Raw genomic sequence first — 22,785 nt, forward strand, 5'->3', positions numbered from 1 at the left:
CCATCACTAACATCACGTCATGTTAGAATGGGGGTACATCGCTCTCTGACATGGGGGGGGGCCTACTGCACAGGACTGAAAGAAGCAACAGGAAGTTGTCAGTTCCATCTTGGGTACTAGTCTCCATAGTACCCAAGATACCTTCAAGGAGCAGTGCCTCAGAAAGATGGCATCCATTATTAAGGACCCCATCAGCCAAGGCATGCCCTCGTCTCATTGTTGCCATCAGGAAGGAGGTCCAGAAGCCTAAAGACACATACTCAGTGATTCAGGAAGAGCTCCTTCCCCTCTGCCACACGATTCCTAAATGGACATTGAACCAATGTTCTCACTTTTTTTAAGTATATATTATTTCTGTTTTTGCACTATTTTTAAACTATTCAATATACATACATATATATATACTTACTGTAATTGATTTACTTTTTTTGTTTCCATCTTATCACATATTGTATTATACTGCTGCTGCTAAGTTAACAAATTTCGCAACATATTCAGTGATAATAAACCTGATTCTGATTCTGTTATAATTTGAGCACCCAGAGAAAAACAATAATTTTATTAGCTAATTATTCATCAAGTTTACATGAAAGACTCCAAGTCTACAAGTAACAGGAATATTTGCCAGAATAGAAATGCCTTGCTCTGTCCCTCCCCTTTAAGCAAAGATTTCATGATTGGAAGTCAGCATATATGACTGTTTCTTCTAGCCATTTTTATAAATGCTCCACCTTATTCTTCAAATTAAAGTTATAGACTCATAGAGTTATTAAGGAATTTAACAGATGTTACTTTCAGCTTAGAGTAGTAATGTAAACATATCTTTCTTTGCATTTAATGAAAGAACTTAAAGTGCAATACTATGGATGTATTTACAATGAATGTACCTCCTCATTTTGAAACTAATTCTTAGTGTGCTCAGGAAAGTTCTCATCCAAAAAAAGAATTACATCATCAAGAAATCAAGCAACAATTTATAACTGAATATCTTAGGAGTATACTTCATTTGGGAAGACACACTATTTTTATTTTTTTTTTATTTTTTAGGGTCGTAATGGTAAAGGGAATATTTTTGTGTGGGCGTCAGGAAATGGCGGCTTGGTCTTCGATCACTGCGGCGCTGATGGATATGTGAATAGTATTTTCACAGTGGCAGTTGGAGCTGTTAGTTATCAGGGTCTCAGTACCTTCTACACAGAGGCTTGTTCAGGAAATGTGGCAGTAATTCCTACAGGAGGATCAAGTGAAATACCCTTTCAGTCTGCTTTGGCTTCTGAACTCGAAATGGTGAGTTAGTACTCAATTGTAACAATGGAGAACTAGAAATATAATAACCATATGTATGTTTTAAGATAACAAAATAGAAAATTACTTCTTAAATAATTTTTCTGTTTGTTCTTACCTGAAAATCCTGTATCTTGAGAATCTGGTAAGTTTTTTAGGGAAACCTTGATAGTTCTCCTAGAAATCTGCCTATATTAGGTGTACTCTGGTGCAGGAACACAATTTCCATTTATTCAAAATAAAAGGAACTAAGGTTAAAAATTTGGTAATTTACCTTTTTAAGAATTAAATGATGTTACTTAAACAGTATGAATTATTTAAGTGTTTTCGCTCATTTCTTTTTAAGTTATTAATGTCATGTTTTTCTAATTGCTTTTGAATACTCTTCCTGTTTTTCTGTATGCTATGCTTGAGAGTTTTGATAGTTTGTTAGGCCAATTGTCTTTCCTCCTCATGTTATGGTATTTATAAGTCTTAATATAAAAGGTTGAGCAGGTGCTTGTCAAGTTACAGATCCACAGTTAAACGTATACCTGCTGTGAGTACAGCATATTAAACTACCAGGAAATACTTGTCCGTGAAGATTTTATAGCTTTTATATTCATATACTGCATTACAGGTGGATTGTCTTAATTAAGATTTTCTTAATTCCATTCTTAACTTACCAGTTTAGTATATAATATGCTGGAGGAACTCAGCAGGCCAGGCAGCATCAAAGAAAAGAGTATAGTTGATGTTTTGGGCCAAAACCTTTTGGCAGGATTGATGAAGGGTTTCAGCCCAAAATGTCAGCTGTACTCTTTTCCTAGATCCTGCCTGGCCTGCTGAGTTCCTCCAGCATTTTGTGTGTGCTGCTCAGATTTCAAGCATCTGCAGATTTTCTCTCGTTAGTATACTGTATGTTTTGCAGCACTGAGTGGAAAGGCAGTGTGAGCTGCCTTAACGACTATCGTCTAGTGGCACTGACATGTATGATGATGAAATGCTTTGAGAGCTTGGCCATGGCTAGAATCAACTCCTGCCTCAGCAAGGAGCTGGACCCATTGCAATTTGCCTCTTATCACAATAGGTCAACGGTAGATTGGATCCCATTGGCACCCCACGCGGCATTGTGTCATCTCGACAATACAAATACCCATGTCAGAATGCTGGAAATTGACTCGAGTTCAACGTTTAACATCATCATTCCTACAGTTCTGATTGAAAGGCTATAGAATCTAGGTCTCTGTACCTCCCTCTGCAACTGGATCCCTGAATTCCTTACTAGAAGACCACAATCTGTATGGATTGGAAATAACATTTCCACCTCACTACGTTTAACTCTGACACTCCACAGGGATGTGTGCTTAGCCCACTGCTCTACTCTCTCTACACCTATGACTGTGTGTCTAGACACAACTCAAACAGCATCCATAAATTTACTGATGATACAACCATTGTTGGCAGAATTTCAGATGGTGACGAGAGGGTGTACAGGAGTGAGATATACCAGCTAGTTGAGTGGTGTCACAGCAACTGTCTTGCACTCAACCGTTTAGTAAGACCAAACAGCTGATTGTGGACTTCAGAAAGGAGACGAGGGAACTCACACCATTCCTTGTAGAGGGAACAGAAGTGGGGGGAGTGAGCAATTTCAAGTTCCTGGGTGTTAAGATCTCTGTGGATTTAACTTGGTCACAGCATATTGATGCAGCTATAAAGAGGGCAAGACAACAGTTAGGAGTTTGAGAAGATTTGGATGTCACCTATAACACTCGACAGTTTCTGCAGTTGTACCATAGAGAATATTCTGACTGGTTGCATCAGCGTTTTGTATGAGGAGTGGAGGTCGCTACTGCATAGGATTGCAGTAAGCTGTTGTAAATTTAGTCAGCTCCATCATAGGTACTATCCAAGACAACTTCAAGGAGCGGTAACTCAAAAAGGCAGCGTCCATCGTTAAGGACACCCACCACTCAGGACATAACCTCTTTTCATTTTTACCATCAGGAAGAAGGTACAGAAGCCTGAAGGCACACATGCAGTGACTCAGTAACAGCTTCTTCTCTTCTGCCATTCAATTTCTGAATGGTCAGTGAAACCATGAACATTACCTCATAGAAACGTGGAAAACTACACCACATTACAGGCCCTTTGGCCCACAATGTTGTGTCGACCATGTAACCTACTATAGAAACCTACCACATAGCCATCCATTTTTCTAAGCCCATGTACCTAACTAAGAGTTTCTTAAAAGACCCTATTGTACCTGCTTCTACCATCTTTGCTGGCAATGCATTCCACATACCCACCATTCTGTGTGAAAACCTTACCTCTGACATCCCCCTGGTACCTACTTCCAAGCGCCTTAAAACTGTGCCCCCTCGTGTTAGCCATTTCAGCCCTGGGAAAAAAGCCTCTGGCTATCCACATGGTCAATGCCTCTCATCATCTTATACACCTCTAACAGGTCACCTCGCATCCTCTCTCGCTCCAAGGAGAAAAGGACAAGTTCACTCAACATATTCTCATAAGGCATCTCCCCAATCCAGGCAACATCCTTCTAAATTTCCTCGGCACTCTCTCTATAGTATCCACATCCTTCCTGTAATGAGGTGACCAGAACTGAACACAGCACTCCAAGTACTTTTTTTAAAATTTCTGTTTTTGCATTACTTATTTAATTTAAATTTTCAGTATATTTACAGTAATTCACAGTTTTTTAATATATTATCATGCATTGCATTGTACTGCTGTCACAAAGTTAACAAATTTCATGACATATGCCGGTGATAATAAACATGATATTGATCCTGATCTACTGAACTGCTATCTGGGATAGGAACAATAGTCAACTGACTTGCTTTATGTTTGATCTTGTCTTAAGTGCAGCATTCTTCCCTCTTAAGCATCAGGGAATACTTAGGAAGTTTTGCACTCTTTATCTTCAGCAAAGTGGAACAAATTATCCTTGCATCCTGAACAACAGTTATCCTTCAACCAACAACAATGAAATATATTATTTGACTATTTAGTGCATGTGCTTTGTGAAACCTTTATTTATACCAAGTGATTGCTACATTTTCCTGTGTTTCAAGAGTAGTTATTTGACCTTGAAGTAGTTTTTAATTTAATGAGGCCACGAATACGTAAGAGTATAGAACCATAGAACACTACAGTGGACAGACAAGCCCTCTGGTTCATATTGTCCGTGCCAAACCATTAATCTGCTTAGTCGCATCAACTTTCACCTGCAACTCAGCCTCCATTCCCCTCCCATCTGTGTACCTATCCAAATTTTTCTTAAATATTGAAATCAAACACACATCCACCACTTCTGCTGGCAGTTCATTACACACTCTTGCCACCCTCTGAGTGAAGAAGCTCCCCATCATGTTCCACTTAAATATTTAAATATTAAACCTTTCACCCTTAACCCCTGACCTCTAGTTTTAGTCTCACCCAACCTCAGTGGAAAAAGTCTGCTTCCATTTACCCTATCTAATCTCCCCACGTTTTTCTATGCTCCAGTGAATAAAGTCCTAACCAATTCAACCCCTCCCCTCTTATATAGAAGGGGCATCTCCTGCATCAAATCATAGAATCATGGATACTCAGGTGCTCAAGTCCTGGCAACATCCTTGTAAATTTTCTCTGCACTCTTACAAACTTATTGACACATTCCTGTAGGTAGATAAGCAAAATTGTACTCAATATTGCGAATTAAACCTCACCCATGTCTTATGTCTTATACAAATCCAACTCCGCTGCTTAGTACTTTGATTTATGAAGGCCAATGTACCAAAAGCTTTCTTTATGACAATACCTATCTGTGATGCCACTTTCAAGGAATTATGGATCTGTGTTCTCAGATCCTCTGCTCCACTGCACTTGTCAGTGCCCTATTGCTCATTGTATAATTCCCAAGATGCAACACCTCAAACTTTTCTGCATGAAATACCATCTGCCAGCTTTCAGCCCGTTTTTCCAGTTAGTCCAGATCCCATTGCAAGCTGTGCTAGTCTTCCGTGCTGTCCACTGCACCCCCAGTGTTGGTGTCATCCACAAATTTGCCAATCCAGTTTACTACGTTATCATCCAGATCACTGATATAGGTGATAAACAACAAGGGGCCCAGCACTGATCCATGTAGCTCACCACCAGTCACTGGCCTCTAGTCAGAGAGGCAACCATCTGCTACCACTCTCTGGCTTCTCCCACAAAAGTAATGACTAATCCAATTTCCTACCTTATCTTGCATGGCAACTGACTCAGTCTTCTTGACCAACCTCCCATGCAGGACTTTGTCAAATGCCTTGCTAAACTTCCTATAATTTAGCAATTCCACATTTAATAGATAAAATCAAAGGCTTGCTGTTTATCAACACCCATATATTAATTATCCCTGATAATTTAAATTAACAAGAGAAGTTGTTTTGTCAACCTGCTCTGGCACTTCAAATGATTTGTGCATATTATTCCACCCAATATTTCCAAATTTTACTTTGCCGGATCTTTTAAGAATTGTGCCTAATGTTAGAAAAACATCACTGATTACAAAAAAGCTTTGAACCCTGACAATGATGTTGTTGAACGTTTATGCCCCAGAACTACCTATTGCAGTTCGCCAAACCAATGCACAAAAGAATGAGAACAAATGCAAAATCATCCAATTTAAGCCACACCAGTCTAACTCTCAGTCAGCAGCAAATATTGGAAGGTGTCATAAATAGCACTATCAAGTGTCACATCGACAACCTGTTCTGTGGTGATTTTCAGCAGAATCGTTTGACTTAAGATTTTGTTGCTACCATGGTTGAAAAGTGGATAAAAGAATGAATTGAAGAAGTGATGAGAAAGTAACTGCCCTCGAGACAGAGCCAGCATTTGACTACAAACATTAACAAAACTAAAGTAAATGGAAATTACGGGAAAAAATCTCTGTTGTTCATACCTTTGAAAATAATAAATAGTAAGAGGTTTATGGTTATGTTTGCCATCTCTGGCCGAGTACATCAATGCAGAATTTTGCCTGGGTAATGCCCCAGGATTAATTGTCTCCTCCTGTGACTCAAAGTTATAACCTTTCTATCTGGGGATTTTCTTAAGCTCCAAAATTGTCAATGAGGAACATCTCCTGCAATAGATCATAGAATCATGGACAGTTTAAGATGCAGAAGGCCATTTCCATATTCTGTCCATGCTGATTGATGAAGAGCACTCCAGCCTAATCCCAGTGTCCAGCTCTAGATCCTTAACCTACAAGTCATAACACTTCAAATATATTTTAAATTTGATTACAGTTTATGGTTCCTCCATCATTTTATTAGCGAATAGTCGATCCATGTTGGCACATTTCCTCTCTAATCTATCAATTATTTTACATCTGTACTTTTTTGTTTTTTTGTTCCTTCCCCAGGCCAAATGCCCTCTAAGGTAAATAGGTCTTTCATATTTATTCTATCTATAAGGTCATTTTTTTCAAATGGCACTGCCCTGCAACAATGTCACTTTCTCACTCACTACTTCAAATTATGACTCATGCCCAATGAGACTTGTTCTTTTCAAATGGCTCCCGCCCTGCAGTGACACTACCTTCTCACTCACTACTCATAGTTACATTTGATCCTGAGATAAGCTTAAAACAGACATCTATAGCATAATTCAGAGGATTTATGTCGCATTCTGTAATATCACTTCCTCCGCAGTCTATCTGCTGCAGAGACTTTCATTCACAACTTTGGAACCTCTAGACTTCAATACAATCCTGGCCTGCATCCTCAGAATATACTCCTTAAACCTGATGTCTTTTAAAACTATGTGCCCATGTCCTAATTCACAACTAGCCCCATCAATTCATCTCCCAGCATTGACATATTGGCTCCCAGCTAAATAATGGTTTAACCTTAAAATTCTCATCTTTCAAATACCTCATCCTTCCAATGCATTGGTAATCACCTCTTTGAGATATCAATACTCCACTAATTCTGAAGTCCTGAAAGATGACTTCCTATTTCTTCCTTCAATATCTTCCTTAAAACCTGCTGCTTTAAGGAAGCTTTTAGTTGTCTTTTCCAAACACCTACACTGTCAACAATGTGTGACAACAGTCCTGTCTCTCTTTTGAAAATATTGTTGATGAACTAGACTGAAGCATATAGCATGTAGCAATTAGTTCAATTTTTACTATTTGTGAACCACTATTTAGAAGAAAATAGTTAGGCAATAGGTTACTATCATTGATCAATATTTCATAGTGAGACCTGCCTAGCCTGGAAATGTCAACAGCAAAATGCACATGCAAATGTCACTTATATTGTTCTTAAAGTGCCTTATATTCTCAGAAGATCATTAGGAACCTCACACATAAAGGGAGTCATATTGTTAAATGAATGATACATGTGCAAGATATATACTATAGATGTATACAGTACTGTGCAAAAGTCTTGGGTATATACGAGGGGTAATTGATATGATCGTGGCCTAAAGCAGAAGGAGTCAATTTTAGAAAACCTAGCACATTTATTTTTCAACATAGTCCCCTCCTACATTTACATACTTAGTCCAGCAGTCGTGGAGCATACGGATCTTGGACCTCCAGAAAGTGTCCACAGATGGGTGATTGATAAGTTTGTGGCCTAAGGTAGAAGGAGATGAGTTATACAGCTCTCGTTACATGCACATGCAGTTCAAGTCTTTGAGTGATTATGCAGAAAGTTTGAAGTTAATATCTCATCTCATTCTACCTTAGGCCACAAACTAATCAATCACCCCGATGAGCTATTAACTTCAAACTTTCTGCATAATCACTCAAAGAGTTGAACTGCATGTGCATGTAACGAGAGCTGTATAACTCATCTCCTTCTACCTTAGGCCACGTATCAATCAGCCCTGCTGTGGACTGTTCCTGGAGGTCTGAGATCCGTATGCTCCACGACTGCTGGACTAAGTGTGTAAATGTAGGAGCGGACTATGTTGATAAATAAATGTGTTAGGTTTTCTAAAATTGACCCCTTCTACCTTAGGCCATGAACATATCACTCACCCCTCACATATATATGTAGCTAGGGTGCCTAAGATTTTTGCAGAATACGGTAGTAATTTTATGTATTGCACTCTACTGCTGCCAGACAAAAAAACACAGATTTCAGACATATTTAACTGATGATAAACCTGATTCTGAAATAGGACCTCCATCATGGACTGGGAGTGGGAAGGGGCAGGGAAAGGGGAATCATAGTTGGGAAAAGGGAAAGGGAGAGGAGAGGGAATTGGAAGCACTAGAGATTTATTCCGTCATGATCATTAATTGCAATAAAAGGGCCTCGCCTGGTGTCTGAGGGCTAGGTGTCCCATTCCCCCCCCCCCCCCCGGCACTACTCCTCTGTGACATATCCCACACCCCTCCTCTGGCACTCCACCCTTAACATTCCCATCAAATGTTGCTCCTGCCAGATTTACAAACTTGCTCTCCGCTTCATGTTGACAAATAGAGTACTGTGCAAAGGTCTTAGGCACCCTAGCTATATACTTATATTTTGATGCTGATGAATCCACTCTTTCAATACACAATCAAGATCTTCATTTTATGTTCTATGCAGTGTTTTCCAATTTTCATTAACTTCTGCTCATTACATTTGTGAGGCCACTTCTCAGAACTGTATGTGATGCACAGAGACCTGCACATTGACTAGGAACCTTCCCAATGCCTTGTGGAATTTTCTATTTGTCATGTCAATGCTCAAAAAAAATTTCAGAATTTGGAAGTTTTCAGATTTTGTAATTTTGGATAAGAGGTACTCAACCTGTGTTTATTATCTGCAGATTCCATTCATGTGAAGATACTGGAATAGAAAATGTTATAAATTTGATTCAAGTAAAACCACTTTTATGTGTTTATTCTGCTCAAATCAAAAACATAAACCAATATGCCATAAGGATTTACAAATAGGCCAAGTAAACAGTGACTAGTGGGGTACCACGAGGTTCAATGCTGGGACCCCAGTTATTTACAATATATATTAATGATTTAGGCGAGGGAATTAAATGCAGCATCTCCAAGTTTGCGGATGACACGAAGCTGGGTGGCGGTGTTAGCTGTGAGGAGGATGCTAAGAGGATGCAGGGTGACTTGGATAGGTTAAGTGAGTGGGCAAATTCATGGCAGATGCAATTTAATGTGGATAAATGTGAGGTTATCCACGTTGGTTGCAAGAACAGGAAAACGGATTATTATCTGAATGGTGGCTGATTAGGAAAAGGGGAGGTGCAACGAGACCTGGGTGTCATTGTACACCAGTCATTGAAAGTGGGAATGCAGGTACAGCAGGCGGTGAAAAAGGCAAATGGTATGTTGGCATTCCTAGCAAGAGGAGTCAAGTACAGGAGCAGGGAGGTTCTACTGCAGTTGTACAAGGCCTTGATGAGACCACACGTGCAGTATTGTGTGCAGTTTTGATCCCCTAATCTGAGGAAAGACATTCTTGCCATAGAGGGAGTACAAAGAAGGTTCACCAGTTTGATTCCTGGGATGGCAGGACTTTCATATGAAGAAAGACTGGATCGACTAGGCTTATACTCGCTGGAATTTAGAAGATTGAGGGGGGATCTTATTGAAACGTATAAAATTCTAAAGGGATTGGACAGGCTAGATGCAGGAAGATTGTTTCCGATGTTGGGGAAGTCCAGAACAAGGGGTTACAGTTTAAGGATAAAGGGGAAGCCTTTTAGGACCGAGATGAGGAAAAACTTCTTCACACAGAGAGTGGTGAATCTGTGGAATTCTCTGCCACAGGAAACAGTTGAGGCCAGTTCATTGGCTATATTTAAGAGGGAGTTAGATATGGTCCTTGTGGCTAAAGGGATAAGGGGGTATGGAGGGAAAGCAGGTACAGAGTTCTGAGTTGGATGATCAGCCATGATCATACTGAATGGCGGTGCAGGCTCGAAGGGCCGAATGGCCAACTCCTGCATCTATTTTCTATGTTTCTAATAGCTAAATAATTACTGCTTTATGTTAAGGACGGTGAAATAATGTGTCATATTTAATAACAAGCAAGTATTAAATTCCATTATAGTTATGGTTCTGTTAACATATTTCATATTGTGCCATTATAAATACTTCTTAATACATTTCATAGTTTCTTTGTGCTCAATGTTGTTGCAGTTGTGGGTGGGAACTAATTGGAGTGCTAACCCTTTTAATAGTATAATATGTGCAATTACTTTGTTTTCAACAGGTGACAACAGAACTTGATAATCAATGCACCACAACCTTCAAAGGTACTTCCAGTGCAGCTCCAATAGCAGCTGGTATAATTGCACTGGTCCTTCAGGCCAAGTAAGTATTATCACACAAATGCAAACATAGTACCATTTAATACTGTTCTGAAATGCTAATTGGACTTTAGAACTAAGGTTTTCTGTAAGGTATTCTTGATCATGGTGAAAAATGTATTTAGGTGAAAGTCACTCTAAACCCCTTCCCCATCCTCCCCCTCTCTGCCACTGCTCTGCTCATCTCTATTTTCCACTCCTACATATGGAAACATGGAAGTTAGATACATAGGGGAATATCTGTTCCTGGATTCAGCAATATTTTCATGAAACTTAATTGACCTGAAACAGCATTTCTGATCATCTCCCCACTGATGCTGACTAACCTGCTGAGTAATTCCAGCATTTTCAGTTTTTTCCCCCTGAAGATGGATATTTCTTCTGCCATCTTAGTGATATTAGTTAAAAGACAAAGTTTATCCAGGAAATCAGGAAAACCTTTCTTCCTCTCCTTTGTATAATAGTACGTCATTATTAATATCAAACTGGTGATAGAAGTATGCAAGTTTAATTGCATGGTTTCCAGGAGATCCCACTTCAGTAATGGTTGTTGACAATTTCTCGGTGTCCCAAAATTCCAATAAATCTCTAATGTCCTAGTGTGCATGGTGTCACAAGTGCTGTAATCATACATACTATAGAAAACAGTGTTTCTTATGATTTAAGATTTTTACACAACGTATTATCATTTCTGAGCGGCCAAAAATACCTAGTTGTTGCACAGATTGAACTTAAATAATGGACAGCTTTAGCATCATGCTAAAGGTAGGATTTTGACCAGTGTGAACTTTGGTTTAGAAGAGGTAAGAAGTCCTGTTTTGAGTCTTCAATAATTGTCCTGGTTCATGTCAGCTTCAGGCAGTGTTTATTTGAAATTCAGTGTGGTGCTTTGAACAAATTGATTTGTTTCTTTCAAATAAAATGCAAGCTTCTTTCCTCCCACACTTACAGTTCAACCTGTTGAGTTCCCTCAGCAGTTTCTTCTTCCAGATTTGAGTTTCTTTTATCGCTGACAAAACTAATGGATGTTTCTGGAAATCTGGGCTGGATCTGTTCTGTTTGTAATTTCTAGATGTCTATATGGTCTATCCAGCAGCTACAGTTAGTAGCATGTCCAATTAATGACTTGAAATTGACATGGAAATAGATGGAACAGTATTTTTTATCCTGATCCACAACATTTCTGTCAATTGTTGGAAGTTGTGTTTATGAACAATCTTCTTACTATACTCCTTCACCTTTTCAAGACTTGCTTGAGAGTTGCTGACAGCAAAGGAGATAATCTGACATTCAATTCTTCAGTTGAGCAAACTGCTTGTAAAAGCATGACGCTGTCAGCAGCTCTGCATCATTATTCTGATGAGGTCTGAAGACCAGTTTTATGATGAGCTGGGGCTTTTTGTCTTCGAGGGGACACTTGAACACTGGTCCAAGTTAATTTATTGGCCATGGTGTTAGAAATTGATAGGGTAATCTGACAAAGATTGCAAATATTCCTGGTAGGATATTCCTAGAGAGAAAATGTTCCCTTAAAGAGGATGTGTCAAGGCACCCATCAGGTGCAAAAATCAGTCAGGCTAACTGTCGCATATATCCTCTTTACACCTCAAATTCCACATCCTTTTTGGATGCTAATTTTTACAACAAAAGCATAGTTCCCTTAGGTATATAAAATTAGAACAAGCAGTAAGAAACAGTCCAAGGTTTCATGAGGTAAAATAACAAAAAAACTGCAACAAAAAACACATGCATTAACATTTTGGGCAAAAGAAATCACTTTCCACTTTATTTTATGCATTTATTTTACTGAATGTTGCTGTTTTCATGAAATGAAAGTTTGGATATAATGAAATGAGGTATTTATCAATTGGTCCAAGTTCAAAACATATTTCTTATCAAATTGCATTTATGCCACCATATACAACCCTGAGATTTGTTTTCTTGTGAGCAATCACAGAAAATAGAAAGAAGCGCTGAGAAGAAAGAAATGATAACACCAAGGAGTTTAAAGTTGCTAACTCTCTCTATTTCTGATCTCCTGATGAGGATTGACTCATGGACCCCTGGATTCCTCCTCCCATAATCAATAATCAACTCATCAGTCTTGCTGACATTGAGTGAGAGGTTGTTGATGTGGCCCCACTCAGCCAGATTTTCTATCTCCCTCCTATATGCTGATTCGTCATCACTTTTGATTCAGCCTACGAATAGTGTCATCAGCAAACTTATGTATGTCATTGGAGCTCTGCTTAGCTTCACAGTGCAGGAAGCTAAACTCACAGCCTTGTGGTGCTGATGGTGAATGCGGAGCAAATGTTGTTGCAAATCTGTTCTGATGGGGTCTGCAAGTGAGGAAATCAAGGATCCAGTTGCACAAGGAGATATTGAGGCCATGGTCTTGGAGCTTATTGATTAGTTTTGAGGGGATGATGGCATTGAATGTCAATGAAGTGCATCCTGATGTAGGCACATTCATTGCCCAGATGTTACAGTTCGAGTGAAGAGCCAATGAAATGGCACGTGCTGTCAACCTGTTGTAACAGTAGGCAATTTGAAATGGATCCAAGTTGCTCCTCATGCAGTAGTTGATATGTTGCATCACCACCTTCTCAAAACGCTTCATCACATTGGTCGTAGGTGCTATAGGATGATAGTCATTGAGGCAGGTTACCACATTCTTCTTGGGCACCAGTATAACTGAAGCCTGGTATCTCAGACTGCCAGTTGATCAGCATAAGTCTTTACTATTCAGCCAAGTCCTCCATCTGGGCAGAATGCTTTCGGTGTGTCTACCCTCCTGAATTATGTTCTCCCATCAGCCTCAGTGACTGAAACGACAGGGTCATTGGGGGCTGTGGGAGGTTGTGAAGATACCTCCATGTTTTGACAATAAAGCTGAGCGAAAAAAGGCATTGAGCTCAATTGGGAGCAAAACCTTTTGCCACCTATGTCACTTGGCTTCACGTTATAGGAGGTGATCACATTCAAGCCCTGCTGCAGCTGCCGAGCATTCTTCAGCAAATGAAGTTTGGTCAAGAATTGCCACTTTGCCTGTAATATTCTACCTCAACCTCTTGTATTTGGTGAAATTATGCACAGCAATCATATTGAACTAAGTACAGATGCTACCAAGATGGTAAAGACAAAGTATACTGCAGATGCTGTGGTCAAAGCAACACGTACAAACAAGCTGGAGGAACTCAGCAGGTCGGGCAGCCTCCGTGGAAGCGAGTAGTCAATGCTTCGGGCCGAGACACTTCGTCAGGACTGAAGAGGATTCTCCTCCCCCTATTGATGACCCCCTTCTCCCGTCTTCAACCCTCCTCCTAGACACCCCCACCAGGCCTTCTACCTGCACTCGATTCCTGCACTGGAACTCTCCTGATGAAGGGTCTCGGCCCGAAATGTTGACTGCTCATTTCCACAGATGCTGCCCTACCAGGATGGAGTAGATGAGTTGATATCATCTAAATGAAATCAAGTACAAAATGTGGTGGATTGACAGGAGTACGACACAAAATCCCACAAAAATCACTAAAGACATTGCTGCCTAGCAGCTTCCCTCCACTCTCTTCCAAATTGAAAATGCTGCTGCATTGGCAAGGACAATACAGGGAGGTTGAATTGAGTGTCAAGAAGTATATGAGACATCACACCCACGGAGGATCCGACCCAGAGCCTTAAAATCACTGCCACCTTGCTTTTAGGTACAGGACACCAGTCAGGTGCTTTGCCAGTAAATTGCCCAAATGTCAGTTTGGTGTCCTTGAATAAAACATTTCTGCAAAGCTTTCAAAGTGGAAACAGCCCTACAAAAAGTTCTCTTTTCCAAATAATATTAATAACGCCATATACGGTAAGCACAAAATAAAATAAACAAAATACAGGTGTTAATGTTTTGAAACTCCAAAACATTAAAAAAAATTGAAAGCAAATTTAGGGAGCTGGGAATGTGAATCTAACTTTTTCAACTTTAAGTGAGTCATGCACATATGACATGGTAACATGATGATGTATTCCATTTACATACTTTTACATATAACCTGCAATGCATTATGTAAACAACAAAGAATACTTAATCAAACAATATATTTATATTACTCAAATATTACTGATGCATTAAATTCAAAGCACTGCTCTTTCAATAGCTATAAAATTCAACTCAATATAGAATCTATCTCAACTTATATACATACACACACACATTATTTAGGAAGACTTCTTACTCTTGTGGGATAACATTTTTCCTAATAAGGGAGACATCACTCTGTTTAGCAAGAGTGACTTGTGGCTGTGAAACAATGTCAGGTTCTGGGGCTTCCTCTGTGATGTTTGTAGGAGTTGACTCTGGGAATGCAGGAAGTTGTTCTGACAGCTTCGGACATCTTTCTTCTCAATGTGTTGACATCCTGAACAGTGGATGGCAAGCTTCACTGGACAATGTGGATCATAATGTGTGAGTACAGTGTCTGACGTCACCATTTCCTTTACCTTTTGGAAAGCAACTTCACATTGCTTTGTCCATTGCCATTTCTTTCTGATCTGCAGTAATGAGTTCGAGGGGTTGAGCACAGTAGTCAGGTTTGGCAGGAACCTGTTATAATAGGTGCCAATTCTTAAAAAGGACCACAATTGTGACATTTCTATTCACCATGGAGCATCCACCATTGCTTGAATTTTCTCAGCACACTTGTGTAATGCTTGTGTGTCAATAGCATGACCACGGTAAGTGATGCTTGGTTTAAAGAATTCACGTTTGTTGTGTCATGCTTTCATCATCGTGGCTATCCCTCGAGGTCGAGGATGATGGTCTTCGTTCTGTTGATCTATTTTTGGGTTCTCAAGTGGCTTATGAGTTCAATCTTGGTTTTGACAGTTCTTCCGCATGCAGGACAGGTAGTTCCAGACGGCAAATCGGGCTTTGGTTGTTACTGCCACTTTCCATTTTCTTCTCTTTTCTTCTAATTCTGCATATCTGTTGGTTTCGGAAGTTGCTGTTCCTTCTCAGATGATGGCTTGCCAGAGTCTCCTGTCCTTGGCATTGGTTTCCCAATTGTTGATGTCGATGTTACATTTCTTCATGTTGGCTTTTAAGACGTCTTTGAATCTCTTCTGTTGTCCACCTCTTTTACGTTTGCCTTCTTTAAGCTGGGAGCAGAAGATTTGTTTTGGCAGACGTTCGTCTTTCATCCAAACAACATGACCGCTCCATCTTAGTTGAGTCCATAATCTTATAATCTTTTAACACTGTCTTGAGATTCTGGAGATGCTCCTTGTTATTCTTACTGGTAGCAATGATGCCATCCAGGTAACACTGATTGCCTGGGCAGTCTTGCAGCACTTGGTATATAGTTTTCTGCCAGAGTGCAGATGCAGACACTACTCCAAAAATAAGACATTTATAGCAATAAAGCCCTTAGTGAGTGTTTATGGTGAGAAACACTTTGGACTCTTCTTCCATTTCCATCTGTGGGTAGGCCTCAGCTAAGTCCACTTTGCTGAAGGGATTTTCTTCAGAAAGGTTTACAAAGATATCCACTATCCTGGGCAAAGGGTGTTGATCTACGTTCAATACAGGGATGATGGTGACCTTAAGATCACACACAGATCTTGACAGACCCATTCTTTTTGGCTACTGGGACTACTGGTGTTGCCTATGGCCTTCACTCAATCTTGGAAAGTATTCCTTTGGCCTCAATACTCACTGAATACTTTATCACGGATGGTATAAGAAACCTGATGGGCTTTGCAAAACTTGGATGTAGCATTTTCATTTAACACTATTTTACCCTTGATATATTTGAGTTTTCCAGTGCCATCCTTGAAGACTCCTGAGGCATCATCCTGTACCATTCTTAATTCACTTTCCGTAGACTTTATTACAAGTAATATGGAATGCAAATAGTGAATGGATTTCCAGTCAAGTTGTAATTGTCTCAGCCACTCACATCCCCACAATGTTGGGCCTTCAGTTTTTAACCACATACTAGCCCAATGTGGCTTGTTGTTGTTTTATTTCACTGTTACAAATGTTGTTCCCACAGGAGTTTTAATTTTTCCAGTATAAGTTCTCAGCTGTATGTCTGCTGGCTTTGGTTCAGTGTATTTGAAGTGCCATTCAATCTCATTTTGTGGAATGGCTGAAATAGCCAAGCCAGAGTCCAATTCAATTTTAATTATTTTGCTGTTCAATTCTGGTGTAAGCCCTTTTGCTAGTCTATTGTTAGTTTTCACATTTTAAATCTCAAGGCTGCACAGTCCAGTGTCACTCCCATCATTACAAGATATTGGATCAACAGCATGCAGATTAGTGTTCTTTGTGAAACTGCAACCTGACTTTTTATCTTTTTATCTTTATCTCTTCCCTGTGCAGTCCATTTACTTTTCTCTGCCTGACAAGTACTGTGAGTGTGTCCTACTTTGTGTTACTTCCTGCAATGTTCAACTTTATTATTATTATTCAACTATTGGTCTGGTATATGTAAGCCCCTGCCCTGCCAACACAACTTGTTCGGCCAACTCTGTTTCTGTTAGACATTGCAATTTTGTCCATGCTTACTTTCATTCCTGACTGCAACTCAGTTGCATCTCTGTCTGCTGTTTTCATTGATACAGCTATTTCAACTGTTCTTTTAAAAGTAAGTTATGCTTCAGTTAGGAGCTGTTTTGAATGCTTTCTTGTAAAATTTCACGAACTAAATGATCTCAGTGCATCATTAAGCCCATTACTGAGCTCACAATCTCTTCAAACCAGCCACCTACATTGAAATGGACTCCCTTTCTTTTTGATACTGCTTATGAAGCCTAAAGTGCTCTGCAAGTAACAATGGTTTCAGTTCTAATTATTCCTGCATTATTTTCATGGTATTAGCAAAGCTCATTTCAGCTTTCTTTTTGTTGGAGCAGTTAAACTTCTAAGCAAACTGTCTGCCTTTAAATCCATTTCACTCAGCAAAATGGCACTCACATCTCATTGGCTGTATCATTTGCTTCAAAACACTCCAATGCTTAGAAAAGAATGGACATCACTCTGCCTTGAGCAACATTATGGAACTGCCATTCTAAAGCACCACTCCAATGAAGTGCTCAACTCAAAAGACATCCATATTGCTGTGTGTTCTATAAATGACCAATGATTAGGATTAAGTCTCTACCAGCAGCAGTGGGATGAAAGTTGGTGCAGGAATTGCAAGGAATAGGCACCCAGGGCTTACTTTCTGACGGGTAATCTGAGATCAAATAATGATAATTTTATTTCAGTCTGTTTAAAGGGCTTTTATAAATATTAAATCATTTCCACATTTTTCATACTGATTTATAGGTTCATGTTAGGATGCTACATATCATCAGCATGGCTTGGCTTCGCGAGCTAAGATTTAGAAAGGGAGCTGCCCACGTCTGCCATTAGGGAGGATGGTCGTAGATGTGGGCCGTGTCCTTCCGCCTGCGCAATGGTTTTTTTAAAGTGGAGTGCAGTGTGCACGGTACTGGCCCCACCCTTTACACCCTGGGTTCATCTGCCATAGCCTAGCAACTTGGGACGGTGACTGCGAGGTCCTTGGGTCGTAGGAGTTACGTCGGAGTGTTCTTCTCCTAGGTGGATGGCCTGACAAAGCTGATGAGCCCCACCTGCCCGGGTTTGGAGTCAGAGTTGCCCTTCTCTTAGACTGGCTGCCAACCAAGGCTAATGAGCCCAGCCCACCCATCCAGTTGTACCACTGGACACCCGATTGCACCATGACGTAGCAAGCTCAGTGGAAACGGGGGGCACCAACGAGAAGGTGCTACTACGGACACAGTAGTGTAGGAGAGGTCATTTGCCGTGGCCTCCTGCCTAGCAAGCCGGACAGTGACCACGCGGCGATCACTACACCGGGAGAGGACAGGGCGATGTATTGCGTGTGCACTTTACCTGGGTGAGTGGGACATCCGGTTGAGACTTTTATCTAAATTACTTCATTCACTAAATACGTGTTCATGCACCTCTCGTAGAAGTGGGCCTTTCTGTGAAGCCATTGTTATGACATGGAATTCATCTTCTATTGCCTACTGTGCTAAAAAATGCAAGCTATGTCCACAGTGGTTTCTTCAAAACATAGTTTTAACAAATTGCTAGTTGCGTTCTGTCAGTGGAATGGTCTTCCTTTGCATTATTGATACTGCCATCATGAATATAGTAGACATACCTCAAAATGTTAGTCAAAGTCTTACAGTTAGTGCTAGAAGAATGGGAAAACTATAACTTCAAATATAATTGCCAACATCCCCTTCTCTTGAACAGAGATTTTTTTCATTTTTGATCCATGTGTATAACATGCAAACAATAGTTTTTTATGGTCTTTGTCAATGATACGCTTCATCACAGTAACCTCACACTTGGAAGCATTACAAGGATCTTTTAGCTCATAATGCAGCAGAAAGGATTCACTACTGCGTCTTTTCCTGCAGAGGTGAATACTTTTTATTGGTATTTTCCCCACTAGCACAATTTCGTTCTTTAACACTTGATAATGTTGTCTTGACATTATGACAAGGCTGGCGGAAATCTGCCATGGTATTATATCAAAATTGGAAATGACCAGAACTCGGTAACATTCCAGGCTCTTATAACACCTCAGTTATCTCTTTAATCGGCTTCATCCTGTTTTCAAATCCTCACTGACCTAATTAAATCACTTCCTACTGCACCAAAGCACATTTACATTTCTCCATTTTGACAGAATGTTCGTGATGTCCGCTGACCGCTTCCACAAAAGTGCTGGAGTTTCTACTTCCCATGAGTAAAATGTCACAATGAATTCAGATCCCATTCTGTGTCTTAGACAATAAAGCATACAGTAGGAGCAAAATTAGTCCACTCAGGCACTGAATCTGCTCCACCATTGCCCATAGCTGATTTATTTTCCCTCTCAACCCCATTCTCCTGTTTTCTCCCCATAACCTTTGACAACCCTACTAATCAAGAACAGACCAAACTCCGTTTTAACTATAGCCAATAACTTGACCTCAACAGCCATTTGTGGCAATGAATTCCACAGATTCACAACCCTCTGGCAAAAGAAATTCATCCTCATTAGTCACAGTCTTATCCATAGTTGTCTAGAATATTTTTTGATTTTAACCTGAATGTTAATTTGTTATGCAGGTGTAGTTTTATATTCTACATAAGAAAAGGAGCAGAAGTTTGCCAGTTGGTCATGTCTGATTTGGCAGAGGACTCTGCTCCTACCTCAAATACCAAAGAGGCCTTTTACCCGTTACCTATCTATCTAAAAGCATCTTAAATATATTAAAGTTAGTGTCCTCAACTATTCCGCTGGGGAGAGAATTCCATAGATTCACTACTCTCTGGGAAAAGCAGTTTCTCCTCATCTTCATCCTACATCTACTCCCCTGAATCTTGAGGCTATGTCCCCCAGCACAAGTCTCACTTACCAGTGGAAACAACTTTCCCACACTATCCCTTTCATAATTTTGGATGTTTCAATAGATCCCCTATCATACTTCTAAATTCCAGTGAGAGTAGTTGAAGAGCAACACAATCTCTCTTTATCTTCGGAATCAACCCAGTGAACCTTTTGCTCACCACCTCTAAAGCGCATATGCCTTTACTCAAGTAAAAAGCTTTCATCTGCATACACTATTCCATGTTCAGCCTCACTAGTACAATTATACATTTGCAGCATAACTTCCCAACTCTTAAATTCAATCTTCCTAGCAATGAAGGCCAACATTTAATTTCCTTTCTTGTTGAACTCGAGGAATATGCCTCTTCTACCATCAGCTACATCAGTGAGTGTGTAGACAATGTTAGTACCTTAAGAATGGTCATCTCATGGCTCAAATACAAGCCCTAGCTGAACGTAGAGGTGTGCTCCTTACTTCAAGTCCAGTGACAGAACAACTCTCAGAGCAGCCAAGAGAAATCTCATCTTGGGCATCAGGAGGGCAAAGGCTTTCTAGCACAAAAAAATTGAGGAACATCTGTCTAATAATGAACCCCAGTGTATGTGGCTAGGCATCAAGGGCATTAAAGACTATGGAAAGAAAAATAGCATAGACTGTACCAGAAACGCCTTCCTCCCTAATGTCTAAAAACTTGTATGCACACTTCAAGGCATGCAACACAATGCCAGCCATGAAAACTACACCCCTCCCAGGAGAGCAGCTATTGTCTTTAACTGCAACAGACATGAGAAGAACTCTACAGAAAGTCAAGCCCGGTAAAGTGGCCCAGCCAGACAACATCCCAAGTCGAGTACTCAGGGAGTGTGCACAGCAGTTCATCGCATCACTCATCCAGGGTGCTATCCCCATATGCTTCCTATCAGCCACCAACATCCCTAGGTCTGCATACTCCAAGGCACCTCAGTCTCCTTAGAAAGTAGAGGCAACTTTGGTCCTTCTTGTACACAGCCTCTGTGTTGGCGCTCCACTCAAGTCTGTCATCCGGGTACACCCCCAAGTACTTGTAGGTCCTCACCACATCCATGTCCTCACCATCAACAGGGAGCAGTGTAGCCTTATACTTCCTCATCTTCTCTGTTTCACTGATGTTGAGCTGCAGATGATTCAGCTTGCACCATTTGACAAAATCTTCCACCAGGGCCCTGTATTCAGCTTCCCATCCTCCCTTATGCACCCAATTATTTCTGAGTCATCAGAGAATTTCTGTTGACGATATGATTCAGTGTTGTATCTCAAATCTGAGATATACAGAGTAAACAGGAAGAGAGCCAATACAGTGCCCTGTTGGGCCCTGGTACTGCTTATAACCATATCTGATACACAGCTCTGAAGTGACAGACTGTGGTCTGCCTGTCAGGTAGTCCATTATCCAGGATTCAATGGAAGTGCCAACCTGCTTTAAATGGGGCTTCTCCCCCAGCAATGAGGGCTGTATGGTATTGAAGGAACTTGAGAAATCCAAAAAAATGATCCTCACAGTGCTGCTCTGCTTATCCAATGGGAATAAGATTTGTTCAGCAGGTAGATAGCAGCATCGTCCAATGTGTCGATGGATGGCAAACTCCAGGGGATCGAGGGCTGATCTGACCAGCCTCTCTAGGGTGTTCATGATGCATGAGGTCAGGGCCACTGGATGGTAGAGAGCATCCTGACAAGCTGTATCATTGCTTGGTACAAAAAAGAGCACTGGGGTGGAGAGGAGGGTCTACAAAGGGCAGTCAAGACAGCCCAAAGATCACAAGCACCAGCCTACCTGACATTAAGGACTCATATAGAGAAAGGTGCTGGAAAAGGACCAGTAATATCATGAAGGATACTATTCACCATTTTCATGGACTGTTTGTCCCAATCCCTCCAGGGAGGAGGCTAAGTAACATCTACACCAGGACCACCAAAATCAAAAGCAGTTACCTTCCCCAAGCAGTAAGACAGATCAACACTTCCACCCACTAACTCCACCATTACTTTATTATTTTCTGTCAGTCATCTTATGTACAGTCCAGCTTCATTTTATGGGTGCAAATCAATCTATCTATCTATCTATCTATATATATATATAATCTATCTTATGTATGAATATTTATTGTGGTTTTTTATTTTTATTAAGTTTTTTTTATCTTTAGTGTTATTTTTCTGTTACAACAGATCTGGAGTAGCAATTATTTCATCTTCTTTACACTTGTGTATCATGTTGCAACTGCAAACAAATCTTTTACAATTTATGCACAAGTAGTTTCAAATCCCACTGCATAAGAGCAGGCTGCATTCTTTCACTGATTAAATAATAATTTGAGCTTCTATTTTTCTTTCAAAGTTTGACCTCATATTTACCAATATTGTACTCCATCTGCCATACTTTTGCTCACTCACTTAACCCATCAATATCTCTCTGCAGACTCTGCACAGTATGCCATTCCATTCAATTTAGTTCATATGATTCTTAATCATTTGTGATTGTTAATTATCAAGTAACTTTGATTTTCACCCTCAACATTAAATTCGGAATAGGTAGAAGTCAGATTCTTTACCCTGCTAACTCTGTATAAAAATATTGAAAAATTAACAAATTATATAGTCCTTTATGTACCACTCTTAAATGTCACTTTTTAATCTCCAGAAACTCTTACTGACTCCTAATACCAGCATAATGGGTTTCACTCAATAGTCTGTGAAGATTTAGCCTCTGCTTGAACATGCATTGCATTGGTTACTGGTATT

General features: G+C 40.1%; 1 protein-coding gene across 2 annotated transcripts in view; it reads left to right on the forward strand.

Moving 5' to 3' along the window:
- LOC140726749 (PC3-like endoprotease variant B) overlaps nt 1–22,785 on the forward strand; it is a 753,656-nt gene that overhangs the window by 475,044 nt on the left and 255,827 nt on the right. For both annotated transcript variants that reach the window (XM_073043532.1, XM_073043531.1), the window contains exons 11-12: nt 1,048–1,287; nt 10,503–10,603. In XM_073043532.1, coding sequence (XP_072899633.1) covers nt 1,048–1,287; nt 10,503–10,603 — 341 coding nt within the window. The remainder of the gene's footprint in view (nt 1–1,047; nt 1,288–10,502; nt 10,604–22,785) is intronic.

Source organism: Hemitrygon akajei, chromosome 4 (genome assembly GCF_048418815.1).
Source record: "Hemitrygon akajei chromosome 4, sHemAka1.3, whole genome shotgun sequence".
Classification (NCBI taxonomy): Eukaryota; Metazoa; Chordata; class Chondrichthyes; order Myliobatiformes; family Dasyatidae; genus Hemitrygon; species Hemitrygon akajei.